The sequence below is a fragment of the Schistocerca serialis genome, unplaced genomic scaffold (assembly GCF_023864345.2).
Source record: "Schistocerca serialis cubense isolate TAMUIC-IGC-003099 unplaced genomic scaffold, iqSchSeri2.2 HiC_scaffold_849, whole genome shotgun sequence".
NCBI lineage: Eukaryota > Metazoa > Arthropoda > Insecta > Orthoptera > Acrididae > Schistocerca > Schistocerca serialis.
Genome location: NW_026048462.1, coordinates 15,713,695 through 15,732,570, shown reverse-complemented (window position 1 = coordinate 15,732,570; position 18,876 = coordinate 15,713,695). Strand labels below are relative to the sequence as shown.

At 40.2% G+C, this 18,876-nt stretch overlaps 1 protein-coding gene across 1 annotated transcript in view; it reads right to left on the bottom strand.

Moving 5' to 3' along the window:
* Nucleotides 1-18,263, bottom strand: part of LOC126452320 (pro-resilin-like) — a 45,143-nt gene extending 26,880 nt beyond the window's left edge. Inside the window, exon 1 of the mRNA XM_050091063.1 lies at nucleotides 17,888-18,263. Coding sequence (XP_049947020.1) covers nucleotides 17,888-18,263 — 376 coding nt within the window. The remainder of the gene's footprint in view (nucleotides 1-17,887) is intronic.
* Nucleotides 18,264-18,876: the final 613 nt, after the last annotated feature.

The window sequence follows — 18,876 nt, the reverse complement described above, 5'->3', positions numbered from 1 at the left end:
AAAGACAACTGTATCCTTTGATCCCTAGGCATATGAACTTGTCTTAGATCACATGTAATGCCCCCAACAACACAAAACACAATGATGGGAAAGGCTGACTTAAAGCATACATTGTGTGCCCACTCTTACATTATTGGTATCGGCTGCATAAGTAACAATAACACAGTGCACAGTGTTCACTTAAGACGTCTCTCTGTTTTTGCTCCCAACATTTAATGTTCTAATGATGTACCAACATCATAATGCATTGATGGTGGGTGGTTTAAATAAAAAATATGTACAAATGAAATGAGCTTCATGACAAGGCTGAAGATATATCAGTACATAGGACACTGCATAGAACTGTATGGAACATTGTAGATGTAACTGTAGATGTGCTCCAAGGAAGTGTGTGGGGCCCTTGATATTGATGTTTTATATTAATGACATCACAGACATTCTTCTTCTTTTTGTTTTTCTGTTTGGGGTATCTAATGACCACATACTAATTTCAATGCTTCCTCCTTTGTTCTTCTTCCAGGTTTCCTTCGTCTTCACTATCTATCCTTTTTTCTTCCTCAGACCATTCTGACCCTGTCTTCCTCTTCTTCTTCCTGCCTTGGAATGCTTCCATTTGCAACACTTTCTTCTTGAAATCCTATCATTCTGCTGGGTCTTTTTCTTGTATTTCTTTCCAAATCTTTCCTAACTACTTGAATCTGTCCTGTTGTTGACATCTTGTCCCAAAGATGCTTAACAATCTGTTTGGTTAACCTGTTGCTGTTCACTCTGTATAAATGTCCAAAAAATAATAGTCAGCTCTTCTGCAGCATTTCAATTGTTTTTCCTATGCTGCAATATACTTCATTACTTCTTAATATTCATACTCATGGATTTCCTAGCAGCCTGAGTATTTTTCAAATGATTCTTAATTCTAGGACTTGAAGTTTGTATAACTCATTATTCAACATTAAACATTCACTTGCATAGAGACATTCTGGTTTTACTACTGTGCTGTAGTGCTGTATTTTCAAATTTTTAGACACACACATCTTGTTGTAAATGTTCATGTTTATATCATATGCTTTCTCCATTTTACATACTATTTTGTCTACAGCAAATATTTTTGAAGCCATTGCCTTGAATCTTTCCTCCCAAATATTTAAATTTATAAACCCTCTTTATCAGTTCATTACCTGTTACTAGGATTTCTGGGTCATTTTTTTATGTTTGCCCTATAAAATTTTTTCTACAGAAACTTTTAAAGCTGCTTTGTTAGGTATTCCTTCTAAGAGGTTGAATTGTATTTCTGAATTTGTTATATTTTTATAAAGAATGGCATAATCATTTGCAAATACTAGACACTGAATTTCAGTATCTCTTTTTCCTGAAGTCTCCAGTCTCATTGTGACAGCTTGTGTTCTTTGCCTTTTGTTTCAATTATCTTACTATTTCCTCTAAGATGCAGTTGAGGTGGCGTGGAAACATGTCACCCTGCATTTCACCTGTTATTTTGAGTGCCTCAGGTGTTTCACACCATAACTTTATTTATGCTTCAGTGTGTGGGTGTTTCACGAATAAGGTTTGCTAGTTTAGTGTAATGCCAAGTTCTCGAGTCACTTTACCCACTGTTTACCTGTCAATCAAATGCTTTTCTAAAACCTGTAAATGTTAAAACTATGTCTTACAATTCGTATGGACTAAAAGTTAAAATTCTGTTCTGAGCCAGATTCGATCTTTCTAAATCCACTCTGATATTCTCCCAAATGGCTGTCAAGTGTTACTTCTACCTTGTTTAGTAATATTGTTAAAAATATAACACAGCCCACTGGCAACAGATATATACCTGTGCAATTATTTAGATAATGCCTATGACTTTTTTGTGCACAGGATGGATAGGAGCCACTTTCCAGTCTTCGGGGAATCTTTTCAGTTTCCCATATTTCTTCAGACATAATCTGAAGGTTAGTTGTCATTTCTGCTTGACACCAGTTATGGTTGAGATGATTTTATTTCTTCTCCACTGGCTTTGTTGTTTTTCAGGGTTTTTGTTTGTTTGTTTGTTTGCTGTAGGTGGTAGATCTGCTTGCATGTTTTCATCAAATATCTGGAAATTCTAGCTAACAATTCAGTTATCTACAGTTCAAGACCTGATCAAAGTACTTTCTTAGTAATTTACATGTGTGGTTATTGCTTAGACCTATTTTACCATTTTCGTCTCTGATGTAAATACATTGGAGCATGATAGCCCTTTTTGAATAAAACCAAGACTGTATGTATGAGAGCATTTTTTCTGCTGTAGTACACAGTGATTCTTTTTTATCACTAATTATGATACTCGTGTCATCTGCAAATAGTAGAATTTTCGCTGGGCTGTCTGGAGCCTGTATGTCATTGATATAAACTAGAAATAACAATGGGCCCAGAATGCTGCCCTGAGAAACAACTATTTAAATTTGTTTTGGTTCAGATATGGGTTTAAAATTGTGAAGATTCTTGGATGACCTCAGCTCAACAACTTGTGACCTGTTTTGCAGATAGGATTCAAACCAATTTTTAACGGTACCCCTGATGCATATTGCTTCAAGTTTCCCTAGTAATATTACATTGTTCACAGTATTGAAGGCTTTGGCTAAATCTAGATTAAATCCAACAACCTGTTTGACTCAAAATTTCTTACTATTTCTGTGCAATATGGCTGTTTCTGTACTGCGCCATGCTGACTGTTATTTATTAGTTTGTTTTTCTAGATATTTTGTAACCCTGATTTTCATAAATTCCTCAAGTATTTTGGAGAAGTATGGGAGGAGAGATATAGGTTGGTAATTTTCTATTTTATGTCTGTCACCATTTTTGTGTAGAGGTATCACTTTAGAGATTTTTAGTTTATCCGGAAATATCTCTTCACTAAGGGACAAGTTTGCTATGTGCACTATAGGTTCGACAACACGTGGAGCAATTTTTTAATTATTGATACAGGTGCATCATCCAAACCAGAGGACAATTTGGATTTCAAGCATTTAATGACTTTTAGAACTTGATGCTCATCTGATGGGATTGCCATCATGCTGGTATTTACCATTGGAGACATCACTGTTAATTGTTGCTTAAACTAAGGGGAATATTAACAAAATAATTGTTTACATTGTTTGCCATGGCGTTTTTTCCATGGGGATATTTTCATTATTTTTAAAATAGATTTCCTGTTCTTTAGTTTGACTCAAATTTTTTTTTCTTCTTTTTTTTTTTTACCTCATCATTCTGGACTTGATACTAGCCTGCCTTATTAATCTATCATTACTTAATAATTTTGCTTTTGATATTACTTTGCGGTAAGTCTGTTTGTATGTTCTCACATACTCAACAAACTGCTGATCATGACATGTTTTTAACTTTAAACTTAGTAATATCATGGTTTCACTTGACGTTTTAATTCCGGGTGTACTCCAGGTCCCTTTGGATCCAGATGATCTGTAACTCAAAAGCTTTTTTGGGAAGCACATTTCAAAGTATGCCATAAAAGTGGAAGCAAATGTTTTGTAAGAATCATTTGTGTTTGTTTGTGCCAAAACCTCTGGCCAAACTGCATTTTTAACATTATTTTTGAACTGATTACAATTTTCAGTAGAGAAAAATCGTTTGTACTCCTTTTTATTTTCCCCTCCTTGGGAGTTGCAGTGAGATTAAAGGTTAGTGCATTATGATCTGATAATCCTATATTCACATTTGTAACTGCAACTTCATGTGTGACCACATTTGAGAAGATGTTATTTATTAGGCTTTCACTGGAATCTGTTGTTCTAGTGGGAGCTGATACGTGGGGAAACAAGTTGAAGCTTTTAGTATGTCTAAAAACTTGTATTTTACTGAACTCTGGACCAATAGATTAATATTAAAGTCACCACAAAGAATTATGGCAGAGTTCTCATTTGAGAAAAATGTCGAGCATTTCTTCCAAATTCTTAAGAGAGACTTCAGTATCTCCAGATGATGATCTGCAAATAGCTGCAACAATTACTTTCTTTTCTATGATTAATGGTTTAGCCTCATATCTTAACTTAAATTTAAGCTTGGAATTTAGATAAATGCATACACCACCACCTTTGACATTTTGCCTATAGTACTGACTGGCAAGTTTATAATATGTGTGACCAAAAGGACTTAAACTATATCTGTACATTGTATAAGGCTCAGTCACAACTTCTGTGCATGTCTATGACAGGTGGTGTGGGCACCCTATCAAGTTAGGCTGTGGTCTCCTGATCTCACATTTTGTGCTCGCTTACTCAGTTGTGCAGGACTCTGACACTTGTCTCACTCCTCTGTCAACACAGCTTCCCTTTCATGTTGTTTGTCTCCTAACACTGTAGTCAGGTGTCATGTGGTGTAACTATTTAATACAATGATGTATTATATTCTGTACCTTATCTTCTATACTTCTTCTCAAACTCTGTTATAATTACTTTAAAATTCAAAATTGATGCCTTTGACGCATCACATTTATATAAATAACTTACTATGTCACTTTTGACTTAACAAATTATTTATTCCCTTCATCATCACACTCATGAACTACACTAAAAGATCACCTTCATTCAGTATAAAAGAGACACTCACAATAATTTTGAAGGTTCCTCTTCTGTGTCTCACAACATACATCAGTTGTTGAAATAACTCCTTTGGCAGCCTATTGCTTTACAGGACAGTGTGGTGACCCTACAGAATACTTATTTTCACACATGTAGTTTGGCACCCAAAGCTGCTGCGATAGCTGTACAGTGCTGAAGGTGCATATTGTCCCCTGGTGTAAGTCACCACACACAAAATAGAAATAACACTAATGAACAATATCTGTACGTTTATGTTTGACATGTTGTTTTCTATTGCTCTTTTCATAATGTGTACACAAAACTTCTTTCAAAATGGCATTCATTGATAAGAAGTCATTGATATGTGCATCTCTCATCTGGAGTGGTACATACAAGCACAGTCTGTGAACATGGTGCCCAGTGAACACAGTCCAAAGTTTTTTAAATTTTTTTTCCTATATGCCATGAATGTGGATTTCTTTTTGTAACTATGGCTTCTGAGATTGGTTATAGCCTCAGTACATCATTGTCCATGATAAAATACGCAAATTTACCCTCAATTGCAGCCATAATTTAAGAGCATGTCACTAAAGTGAACATAAAGTACTTGAAAGATGTTTTCCTCTCTGTGTGTACAATAGTATCCAGTGCAGAACAGTGGCGGCTACGGTCACCAGAGGCTGGACCCAGTACTGCAGGTGCAGTGAAGTCACCTGGTGAGTAAGAGTAAGAGCCCACTGTGGCAGGCTTAAATTCCTGCTCTGCAGGATTATTTACACATACATGAGAAGACATTACTGGATGTAGTCAAGCATTATAGACACATTGAATGTCTTCGGAGTGAAACATTATTGAGGCCCTCAATTGCAGCCATAATTTAAGAGCATGTCACTAAAGTGAACATAAAGTACTTGAAAGATGTTTTACTCTCTGTGTGTACAATAGTAGGCAGTGCAGAACAGCAGCAGCTACGGTCACCAGAGGCTGGACCCAGTACTGCAGGTGCAGCGAAGTCACCTGGTGAGTAAGAGTAAGAGCCCACTGTGGCAGGCTTACATTCCTGCTCTGTACACTAGAGAATCAAATGTATCTGGACACCTATTGGTGGACATTAAGATTTTGTGTTCTCCTTTATGAGGACTTGAACTCTTCTGGGGACACTTTGACATTTCGAAATATCTGTGGGTGGATGCCAGCCCATTCTTCCTTGATAGCTGATACCAGACAAGGTAGAAATATTGGACACAGGGTATGGAGTGAAAATGCCATTTATAACTAATCCCTAAGACGATCCATTGCTTTCAGGTTGGAACATCGGCAGGCAAGCCTTCTTCAGGAATGCCACTGGTTATAAGCCTTTGCCTAACAATGCTGATCCATGAGAGGTACAAGTGTTGAGCTGATCAAATCGGTCGTTGTCTGTGAACTGTTCCTCTGCTGTGTATAGTACACAATACTGTCAAATATGTACTTAACCTTCTGCATTTATCATATCCTGAAGTACAATAAGGGGAGAACAAGTTAAAGAGGAGAGATTGCATATTGTTACACTGCCTGCTCTGCACTGCATTGTTGGCAGTAGAGTTAATAGCAGATAATGTTCACTGAGTAGTCACTCTATCCAAATTCTTCCGTCAGATACCCACGGAGTATAGCACTGTTGGTCACTCCAAATCTCGTTTCCACTCATCCACTCAACAGCAGTCATGGGTTTTTATGCTACAGTCAGTGTGACTTTATGTTGAACAGAAATGTTGTTTCCAGAAGCTGCTCAGCCACTGTAACCAGTTTTTCTAACTCCCTGTACACAGCCATTTACTTAGCGGGCTCCTAGCTGCACTTCAAAACTGAAGAGTGACTGCAGCAGCTAACTGCAAGCTGGTTTTTACTATTTGCTACCACAATGATAGAAGCACTTGTCCATCAGTATACTGTGTGTGCCTGGACTTCATGTAGCATTGGTTGTTCCTGCACATTTTCACTTAACTGTCACATCGCTGACAGCTGACTTGGGCAAGTTTGGAAGGGCTGAAATGCATCCCTGTGTTAATTATTCAGGTGTAATGCAAAGAAAAGTCCATGTTCAGTGTACTCAGATCCCTGACTGAAGAATTCTGCTTACAAAACAGTATTACCTGCCACTTCCTATAATATATATGACGGCAGTATCTGTTGCCGAAAGAACAATTGCCATGGATAACCATGCAGCTTTGCTAGAAATGAAATGATGATTAAATGGATGGAGCGTCTGCCATGTAAGCAGGAGATCCCGGGTTCGAGTCCCGGTCGGGGCACACATTTTCAACATTTCTCCAATGAAGTACATCACTGCCTGTTTGCAGCTAGTGTGTCCATTTAATTATCATTTCACTTCCTATAATAGTAGCTCCACCTCTCATTGAATTAAAATGCTCAGTTGCCCATTACATAAGGGTGCCCAGGTATTTTGATTGGATAGTGGGTTTATAGTTCTTATCTATGTGATTTCTGCAACCCCTTAGTCAGTCCACCATACACAATTGAATTAGAATCCAGAAATCACAATATTTATGTTTTTGAATATTGAGGACTTTGATTTGGGGCGAGTATTTACTGACTTACAGAAATACAAAGTTTACCTATATAGCTGTGGAAATATGTGTTGAGAATTACAGGGAGGGAAAAGGAAACAGAAAAATGGACAGGGAACAGGCAGGAGTAGGAGACGTAGTGGGGAGGTAGTGGAGATGAGTGACAAATGTAGTGATGGAGTGAGTGACAGATAGCATAAGACAATTACATGCTCCTATCCTAGAGAGGTGAGTGGGGGGAACATTGAGGTGACAGTCTGGTGAGAGGCATTGAGTGGATATCAGGCTACATGGACTACAAGCTGCAATGCCTGTAGCTTGAGACCAGAATGCCAGGAGAAGCCAGGGAAGAGGCTTATTCAAACAGTGGGACTCCAATGAATGAATGAATGAATGATGTGAGTAGAAGAAACTGAGGATGATTTGTATTTCAAAACTGAACATTTTTGTACAACCTATTAGGGTAGTAACTTAAATGGAAATATTGGGGTGTGAATCTAGTTTACAAATGGTCATAGCTGATGCGTTCAGCACTACCATAAATAATTTGATACTAACATTTTCAGGGGCTCCCTTAACCTTTCTGTGGTCAATCAGACATAAAGGTCCTGCCAAAATGTTTGTTTCAGAATCTGCACAACCATAGGAATGTCCCATTTCATTGTGTACTGTGATCTGTTGTTCAGTTTATGTACAATTAGAACCCAGAAGCTGACAGGTGATGCTAGAATGTGTTTTTTTCTTTGTTGGTACAGAAGTGTGTACAGTATGTTTTGTAGAAGGAGCTTCCTATCTTTGGCTTAATTGTGGATGGCAAAGACAGTGTAGATATTATTTATCTTTGTTACATTATTTGCTAGGTATATACTATTTGACATATATTTTCACTGATAACTCATTCTTGAAGAAACCTGATGTCTGTGCCTTGTAACTAAAATTAATGCATGTCTTTATTAATGAAAATCATATCAAAATCGTGACTGTAGTTGGAAATCTACCACCACAAATGTACAGATACTGTTCTTTTGATGTACTGTTTTTCTTCTTTCTCATGAGATAGTGTACTGGAGACATTTGTTTTCTTTTCCTTATTTTGTCTTGAATGTCTCAATAGTTTCTTGGAATTAATTGTTTACAATTATTTATGGAGCTGTCTTTTGAATTACGGGGAGGGTGGTTATGAAGAATACAGTCAGCAGAAATAAGGTTTCTATGATCTACTTTATAACATATGAAAGCTGATCACCTCTGAAATGAAGGTGCTGGGAGTGTATAGTAGAGTGAAAACAACTGAAGCATGTGGGATGAATGTGTCAATGCTTTTGGAGAGAATGGCTGATAATACAGTATCACTTCCTGTTCACTAGATTTGTCTCTGGTGCCAGTACCTTTGTTCTTAAAATATTTCCCATCAAGACTTTCACTACAGTTTGATCCCAGACCAATCTGTTCGTCTTTCTGCCTCACCTCTCTACAGGGAGTCCAGCAGGGAGCTGCCTTGCCCCATCTGCCACCCACACTCGTGGTCATATGTCCCACCTAATGTGGATGATCCATGCACAAGGAGAGAGATGTACTCAGGTAGCCATGAACATTAGAACTTCATTGGAACACAGAAGGCACATGATAATGTTGGGCAAGTGAAACAGCTTCCTAGTGCAAGCACATAAAAATACTCCTGAGATGCTGTAAGGTTGTCACTAATATGAGCTAAGCTGAGCACTGCAAGTTGCACTGATGATGTCCTAGATTCCAATGTTGCTGTGCTCAGAGGAAAAGTTTTGACTGTAACAGCAGCCAAAAGTATGAACTGTCATCCCCATGGAGGAGATGGCAGTGTCATCCATGAGGCACACACCTGGAAGAAAAATACAGAAATTGGGCCAAGACATCAGTAAGGAGGGATGATGATGTGGAATGGTGCAGGCAGAAAGATACCAGGATGAAAGAAAGAAGTGGCACAAGGCATTTGAACACGGAGCAAAACCATTCAAACACTATGCAGAAGCACTTGAACAAAGAGATGAAGGCTACCTAATGGATCACAAGACACTGGTAAAAAGCTTCCAGAGACAAAAAGTTAATTATAAAAGCACAAGAAGAGAGATGTTCCTGAGTGGGCAAGAGGAAGAGTGTTTCATTGTGGCACAGATGGTACATGCCAACATGAAGCAAATGAAACAACTTTCTGATGAAGGCAAGGAAGAGAATGCCCTGATGCATGAAAAGATTGCCACTAACATGAAAACTATTCTTGAAGCTTCCAGTTGAGCACTCTATCTGTAACAACTGACAAACACTGCAGTAGGTTGCACTGGCAATGCCAATATTGTGGGCCGCATTCTTATTAATATAGTCATGCATTCCAAAGTAGATAGTTGATGTCGAGTCTGGAACTTGGGTTGGCTGGTGAGCCACTGTACATTCCCGTACAAAGGCTATGTAGCGGAGAAATACTGTTAAGTTGTCCAGTGTCGCATGGCTCCAGGGTGGAAACCGTGCAGTGGCTGTCATTGGCAAGATCCGCTGCACTGAGGGTGAGTTTCAGTTTCAAGCCTGTTAAGATGCCAGCAACTGACATACCTCTGTTGTGTGGCATAAGGCATGATTGTAAAGCACCAGCCAGATGCTACACAACCCACTTCCACCTCATTCCTATTATGTCTCCTAATCCATCCTGTTCCCATACGCATCAGATTTTCTTTCTGTCTCACCTCTACAAAAAATCCACCTGAGAAATAATCTGCCTCACCTGACACTCATTCTCCTCACTACTTGTACCCATCTGTAAGTAAAGAAAGGAGTGTTACATTGAATGTGTTTGATGTGGCATTATTACTGCACAAACAGCAAAAATGTGGTAAGTGATAAACATTTTTGCTATTACTTTCTGTGGGGTATCTGTGAGAGAAATTCATCATAATTTAAAATTATTGGTGAAGTTTTCTGCAAAACACCAAGTGCTCTCATTGCCAAATACTGGATGAATATAATGTCGGTACATGAATGCAATTAGTGAAGGCGCATAAACAAGCTTACACACAGTTCCTAAATGTTAAACGTGACACTGTGTCAACTGTGTAACATAAGATTGTATGTTTTATTAAGCAGATTTTAAAATTTGATCAATAATTATGTGAAATGATGACAAACATTTATTTGTCCCTGCCAGTCTTCAGATAGCAAGCGTGCAACCGGAATAAAGTTCTGGCTTTCTGGAACTCGGTAATATTGATGGTTGTTTATAATTGAGTAGATTAGATGCTCAATTATACACTGATCCGTACTTTTTCTAAAAGATAGAAACAATTGATTCTGTTCTTTATCAGGTCGTGTTGAAACACACTTAGTTTATCACTAGTTTGTTTTACTTGTGCAGATAAAGTATTTTTTATATTAACACGCAAATTCTTTTTTTGTCAATCAGGCCCTGCTGAGGAGGAAGGCACGCGTCCCATCGCTCAGGTGAGTGAAAGTAGTGGATGCACGTATGAGACTGGCAGAGCAAGTGTGATTTTCACCAGTAGCATATAAAGTTAGGTTCTGTGGCATGTAATGAACCCCACACTGCTTCCTGTCCTCCTCCCAGGGTGAGGACATATTTCATCAGCTCAGGGCTTTGAACCGTTAAAATACTTCCTCCTATTCTGAGCTACTCTGCACACTACCAACTTGCTTAATCAAATAAACTCCTTTATTAATATCCTATTCATCTCCATTTCAGTCTCATTGCATCTCCCATGGCAGTCTGTTTCCTGACATCACAAACTTTGCAACTTCTTTAGCACTGTTAACTGAAATGCTATCTCAAGTCTAAATTACCTGCTAAATGAACCAAAAAATATCTCAAAGACCACTCATATACTGGCTCTTAATTTAAAACAAGTAACTCTCTTTAATTATTAATGTCAAGTCATGTGTCATTGGTTAGTGTACAGGATCTTACTGACAGCTCGACTTCATCTTCGTTCTCCTGATGTACTGGCAGTTGTCATGATGCTGACAGTTCTAGGGGGAAGGCACATTGCTGAACAAGAATGAGACAGCAAGGAATAAACCCATGGACTGGTTGTTTGTGTTGCCATCATCATTTGTGAAAGTGGCATGGCTGGACCATGTAAAATTTGGGGATTCGTGTGGATGCTGATAACCACGCCATTGAGTGCCCCCTAACCAGGTATCATCATCATCATCATAGAATAAAACACTGAATTCATCATGAACTGTGAAGAACGATAAACTAATTATCGTTATCCTACCCTGCAGATATGCTGCATGAATCTCCACTAGATTTTGTGTGTTGTGGTTGGCAGGTGTTACTAGAGGAGGCCAAAATGCATGCGTTTTAACTCGCGCAGGCTGGCGTGAGGTCTGGAACAGGACAAGGAAATTAGAATTTAGAAAAACTGACTTAGCTGGTGGAACACTTAACTTTAATCCATTAATGATGAACGTCTGTCTTGATGTTACATGATTCACAATATCAATAGTAACTGATATGGGCGCCTTGCTAGGTCATAGCAAATGAAGTAGCTGAAGGCTATGCTAAACTATCGTCTCGGCAAATGAGAGCATATTTTGTCAGTGAACCATCACAACAAAGACGGTTGTACAGTTGGGGCGAGTGCTAGGAAGTCTCTCTAGACCTGCCGTGTGGTGGCGCTCGGTCTGCAATCACTGATAGTGGAGACACGTGGGCCCGACGTATACTACCGGACCGCGGCCGATTTAAATGCTACCACCTAGCAAGTGTGGTGTCTGGAGGTGACACCACATTATGTACAACAGAGAAGGGTATAAAAGTTTAAAGCCATCATTTGAATTAAAAAAAAAAATATATATATCACTTTGTGGTGGTGACCATTGTTCATCGGTACTATAGACATTGTGAAATGTACACCTTTACTAAAGCGATGTGTTACACCATAGTAGATACTCATTAAACATGACAATAAATATTCCTTAAAATAGACACTTACCACTTACTGTTGTCTAAAATGCTTACTGATTGCAGTTGGGAACTGAGATTTCTCCATTTTTGAGCAAATATCACACACACAAATGACAGGTACTCGCAATTGCAAACACATTTCAAAGTACCTTTCTAGAATGATATCAGACTCATTCTCCTTCATACATTCATGGCCTGTCAAACTTCCTAAACTCTTCTGAAAATACTTTCCTGCTTGTGAAATAACTACCAAGTGAACTACTTTGAGAGGTATACTTGTCATAGTGTTTGTTATGTTTGACAGATGTTGATTAGTAATTCAATAAAACTACCTTAGTGTACTTGAGCACGTGCATCACAAATTGTGCAGTGTGATTTCAAAGTAACTGTTTAGTTACTTTTGTTGTTACGGATTTGCTTTCAGTAACATTAATATAGGTCTCTGGTACATTAAACAGAATTGAATGATCATTCTTGTGATCTTTCAGATCTTGCATTGACTTACTTCCAGCTCCCATTACCATGGCAAACAGTCCTTTATCCAGTAAGTGGTTTCTTTTTCATACATCTTGTTGTTTAGGACCAATATGTGGCACAAATCTTAAAGGTCAGGCATGTGTCAGATAAAATAAAATGTTTAAGAAACCAAAAAAGAGGAGCCATAAGTTTATGTAAATGCAATCAAGAATGTAACACAGGAATGGCCGCTGAGGTGCCACCTCTCCATCTCTTTCCTCCTCCTCTTTCCTAATCATGACATTATTCCAATGGAATATTAGTGGCCTTCAATCCAAAAAGATGACTTGCGGCTGCTCTTGGAATCGCAGCCTCTGCTAGTTCTCTGCCTGCAGGAAACAAAATTACATCTTCCAGACTGATTTGAGCTTTTGTATTTCTTCCCAGTCTGCTTTGACCCCTCTCTCCAAAGATGGCATTCCATATCGTAGGAGGGAGAGGGGAGTCATGCTGCTCATATGGAAGGACGTTCAAAGTCAACATTTCTCTCTGACTACCCAGCTTGAAGCTATTCCTGTCCGCATTTTACTTCCTCTCCTGATCTTTTCCATATGTACTGTTTACATCCCTCAGTCATTCGGTGTCATGGACACTCTTCATCCAGCTTACTGGCCAACTCCCTCACCCCTTTCTGCTGCTCGTTGACTGTAATGCACACCATTCCCTTTGGAAATCTCCCAGAACCTGACAGAGAGGTGCCCTCTAGGCTGAACTTCTCAGTCACCTTAACCTCATTTGCCTTATCGTGGGAGTACCCCTCTTCCTTTTATACTACATGCACTCCTACCCATATCTGGAAATCTCCTGCACTGCCCAATTTGCCCATCATCTCATCACTGTCTCTAGTACGTACTCGAGCAACCATTTACCATTTGCTATCCATTTTCTGACTCCTACCCCACATATATGCACACCCAAATGGCAACTTTCTAGGGATGACTCGAGATTTACTGTTCCCTGGCACCCTTTGAGTAACATAATTTCTCCAGTTGTGATGGCCAGGTAGAATATCTTACAAATGCCATCATTACCACCACACAATATTCCATTCTCGCCCTTCATCTTTACTGTGCCATGTCCCAGTGCCTTGATTGACTGAGCTGTGTTGTGACTCAACTCACATGCAGAGATGTGTTCTCCATGTTTTTAACCATCATTCTATGATGGCAAACTGCATTCATTATGAACAGTTGCATGCACAGTGTCGTTGCACCCTTCAGGATAGCAAAAATCTAGCTAGATTTCCTTAACTACTTCTTCTAACAGTTCCACTACCTCATCTGTTGTATGGGCCCTGCAGGACCAAGATCCATTGGGCTGCTATTCTGCGGAGATTTCAAGCTCCACCCACTATCATTCTGCCTTCCTCCACCAGAAACAAGTGGAGGAGGCTTGGGTAGTACCCTTATTTTGGCAGATTAGCGAGTGCTACAAGCTGCCTTTAGTATGAGGGGGCGATAACTTGCTCTCACTTCCTATCGATCCTCCAACACAGTGCTGGACGATGTTTGCATTCAGATGTTGCTAAGCCTTTCTTTTGTGGGCAAGCACTTGCTCTTTCTTATGTACAACTGCATCTGGGCAGAGGGCGCCGTTTGCCAGATGCCAGCATAAAGTCACTCATTCCCATACGCATACCCAAGCCCAGTAAGGAAAAATACCTTCTTTCTAGTTACTGCCCCATTTCTCCCACAAGCTGTGTTTGCAAACTGATGAAACATGTAATTCATGCCTGGCTGGTATAGCGACTAGAGTGTGGCAATTCACTAACCACTGTACTGTGCGGATTTTGATCAGGCCGTCCTGCAGCTGACCATCTCATCACTTTGTCAACGTGTGTCGCGAATGGTTTTCTGTGGATATATCAGACACTGCCAGTGTTTTTAAATTTGCAGAAAGCCTGAAACACCTTCTGAAGGATGGGTATTCTTGATCTCTCTACATGTGGCACTTCTGAGGCCACATGCCCCATGTCCTTCAGGTATTTTTAAAGTATTGATTTTTCAAGGAATGTTGGTACTGCCTTGTCAGACACCTTTACCAGGAAGTTGGTGTGCCTCAGGGTACTGTTTTGAGTGTGACCCTCTTTGCTATTGCCTTTAACCTTATTATGTCCTGTCTCCTGCAGGTCATCTCCAGCAGTCTACTGTTGCCCACCCCTACCCTGTTACCGTCACACACCCTGTCCCAGCCTCCTCCTTACCCCCACATGATTGCCTGTCTCACCATGTGCAACTGCTCGCAGCCTGGCTTCAGCTGCCAGAGAGTGTGATCACGTGTGTGAGAGTTGCATTTGCGTGAGTATGTGAGTGTATGTTATCTATATATAACAGAGGCCTTGTTCACTGAGAGCTCACTTTCTTACAGTTTTTTTTTTTTTTTTTTTTTGTTTGTCATGCCTCTGTGCCTTCCATGGTATTGTTAAATTCATTTCTGAAGAATTGTGATGGCTGGAGGCATTGATGTGCTGAGTTATGGGTCAGTGTACACTCATCAGCAAACAAACAATTGTGCCTTATTAGACAAAAGCCAGGAAAGATCAGACCATTTGGCAATAGTGCCGTAAAAACCAGACCAGGGATTGATCTTGGGGAGATGAGTGTCATTGGTGTGGTAAATGTGAGGTGTCTGATACTCAGTATTCATGTATGCCCCATATGCTAGTGATCGCTTACTTAACTGCATAGGTTATGGACCTGACTCTCGGAAGGTTCAAATCACTGACATAAGCACACTCTTAGCCTTAGTATATTTATTGGCATTCAGATTCTAAGTGCTCACTGTCTACCATTCAAGCAACTAAGAATGGAAGACCAGTTTTACCAACAAGTTTTTTGTATTCCACTGCCACTCATATTCTTCATTTTGCAGCTTGAAAATATATCTCTGCATGTTTTGGAATGAAGGTTAAGGCCTCAAAATTACCTGCTCTTCCCAAATCCATTCTCCATGGTGAAATGAGAGAAGCATTGCATGGTAACTTGAAGGTGCAGAGTTCAAAGTTACACATTTCCATTGTTTAATTATTTTTGCAAATTCACTAGAAAGAGAGACAGATTTTTTGGACATTTATGCAAATAATGGAATTGAGTGTCTGAGTAATGAAATAGCTGCTCTTGTTGCGTATGGGCTTCACTCTGTTTCAGATACATTTATTAAACTACCTGTAGCTAAAGTCATGAAAGTTATAATGTTTTATGATAGAGAAAATAACCAACAACAAAAGCAACATTTGAAGAGCTCTTCTTAAAAGACAGAATGAAACATGATACCTTTAACAGTTCATGATAAGAAATGTTACACACTACTACAACCACACTTAATACTTACCATCCTTAAATGTTTAAAGCAGTGGTTAAAATTTCCCAGAGTACTTTGACAAAGTGTGAACAAATAATGATGTACTTTTGCACCTACATACAGCCATTAAAGCTCTAATGAATGGGCAGGCAGCATTATCAAATTAGTTATCAACATTACTGGGTCAGCTACTTGTCAGAGAATATTAACTATAATCTATTAGATCTATTATGAACTACCAGAAAGAAGAATGCCAACAATTAAAAGCTTCCAGATGCATTTGAACTTGGATGCTGGCATGTTAAGTACTCACTTATGTGCCTTTACTGATGTAGATGTAGAATGGGTGCCAAGTTTGATATAGCTATTTGAACACAAACCAGACCTCATGGCGAAGAATAGAAACAGTAAAACTAATGATTCACAGTATCATCCAGTTGCAGGCCTAGGTAAGCAAAGTGTTGCAACAAAACATTTGATCATATTCCATCAGATCTCATCTGTCACATGTGCCAAAGTATAACTTCACTTTCCATTACAGTGCTTGTATATAGTCCAGCACAATATCAACATTGTGAAGTGCACTTCCACAAACATTTCTACAGCATAAAGAGATCAAATTTCTTCACGGGGTTTACAATACTATTCAGGTTTTCATCACACAATGTTTGTCTTATATGGGAGTCCTAGTGTACTGCATATCGTGCTCGAAAAAGGGAATGGGGAGAAGGGGAAGATAAGGAAGATGATGGCGAGGTGAGTTGCAGTCTTGTGTTAGACCATCATAGCTGCAATAGTTGCGGGCACAGATCAGCGCAATTTCCCTAAATCGCTCCAGGCAAATGACGAGATGGTTCCTATGAAACGGCACGGCCGACTTCCTTCCCCATCCTTCCCTAAACTGATGAGACCGATGACCTCGCAGTTTGGTCTCTTCCCTCAAAACAGCCCAGCCAGCACAGATCAGTGGAAGTTGTCATGGAAGGTCTTAGAACATCACTGAGACCCTAATTACAAGTAACAGACATAAGAAATAAATGAATACACCTTTGGTTGTTGTTACCCATGCCCTGGCTCCAACTCAAACCATTAATGTTTGCTTGACTGTGATGTTCCTGTGGTGCTGCTTGTGAGTGGATGACTGTAACTGAGGTATTGTCAGAGGTGTTAGTCATCAGAAATGGCATATTAGTCAAATGCTGATTCCTCTCTTGTCATGCTGATAAATGGCAAAAATGTTTAAGGACATTTTGTTCAAATATGTGGCCTGTCCTCAGTGTAAGCTGTGCAGGGTTCAGCAAACGTCTGCAGTATGCAGATGATTTGGCTTTCCATCCATTCTTGTCACATATCTGGCAGAGTCGTGAATTTCTATGTATCCTGTGATGACATGACAAATATTAACGGGTAGTAACGTGCATTTTTAAAGCTATACAAATTCACCCCAAGGGTGACTATGGGAATGGAAGTTGACTGAGTATTGGGAACTTTGGATAAAATATCAACCTGTGTGATTGATGAATCTTTGGAATGTCAGAAGTCTACCCCTACTGTAAACAGAATTTTAAAGAATTTTGTTGAAGGAGGCACTATCAGCAGAATGCCTGGCTTAAGATACTGAGCACACAGCAGGATAACACATAGCTTGCCTGTAAGAGCCAACTAATCCCTCCCCTAGATACGAAGCAGTTGTAGTGAGTGACCAACTTCCCAGTTCCAATGATGCAGTTAGTTGAGGGCCAAGGAAAGCTGTACTGCACGCACAATGATCCACTATAAAACAGGAACTCGGTGAGGAAATGTGTTACACTGGCTGGCAGCCACAGAGCTCCATCTTAATGCAATGTGTAAAAATGTACTTTTCACAGATAAGTTGTCTTACCAAGACCAAACAGTACTTTAGCAGCCGCGAGGGTCCAGACATAATGGCAAATAAGTGGTGACAACAGGTAGTACTAGCCGATTGTCAGTTTCCTGGGGGCGTTGGTTTCCCCCGCAGGGGGCGTTGGTTTCCCCCGCAGGGGGCGTTGGTTTCCCCCGCAGGGGGCGTTGGTTTCCCCCGCAGGGGGCGTTGGTTTCCCCCGCAGGGGGCGTTGGTTTCCCCCGCAGGGGGCGTTGGTTTCCCCCGCAGGGGGCGTTGGTTTCCCCCGCAGGGGGCGTTGGTTTCCCCCGCAGGGGGCGTTGGTTTCCCCCGCAGGGGGCGTTGGTTTCCCCCGCAGGGGGCGTTGGTTTCCCCCGCAGGGGGCGTTGGTTTCCCCCGCAGGGGGCGTTGGTTTCCCCCGCAGGGGGCGTTGGTTTCCCCCGCAGGGGGCGTTGGTTTCCCCCGCAGGGGGCGTTGGTTTCCCCCGAGAAGAGCATGAATGCTTCCTCAGTAGAGGGCCGTATGCCCACATTTTGAAGAAAGTGGTGCTGCATTTAGTGTGAATGCTATATTGTGGATGGGATCTCATGCTACAGGAAGAATATTCACTTGTGTATAGGTATGTTCATTCAACTGGAGCTGTCCAAGATAGACATTAATGTAATGGACTTGCTGTGAGAGACTGCTCACATGAACACAATGGAAATTATGTGTGTGTAAGTAGCAGGAACACACAGAGAACTGGCTGTGAAACACACCATTTATGGCTGATGCTCTTTTGGACTGCTTTTTTTTGAAGCCTCGGTGTGGTTGCCTCTTCTGTCAAATGGGTCCAATGCCTCACAGATTCATTGCCAGGGTGAATGACTGAAGTCAGAAATAGTGGGGCATTCTGGATAAAATGTTATGGACTGAGAACATTTTACTTTTTCCTTGTTCTGCTGTGCAGTGTTCTGCCAGTGAGAGCCAGCACAAAATCTCTTGGTGACGGAAAAATATCAAAGATGAGAGAAGGAAATTTGAGCTAGTTCTAGTTGGCATTATCCTTGTACCTGAAATAAATTTATTTTAATTTAATATTTTGAGTATTACATTCTCTTTACTTGCTCT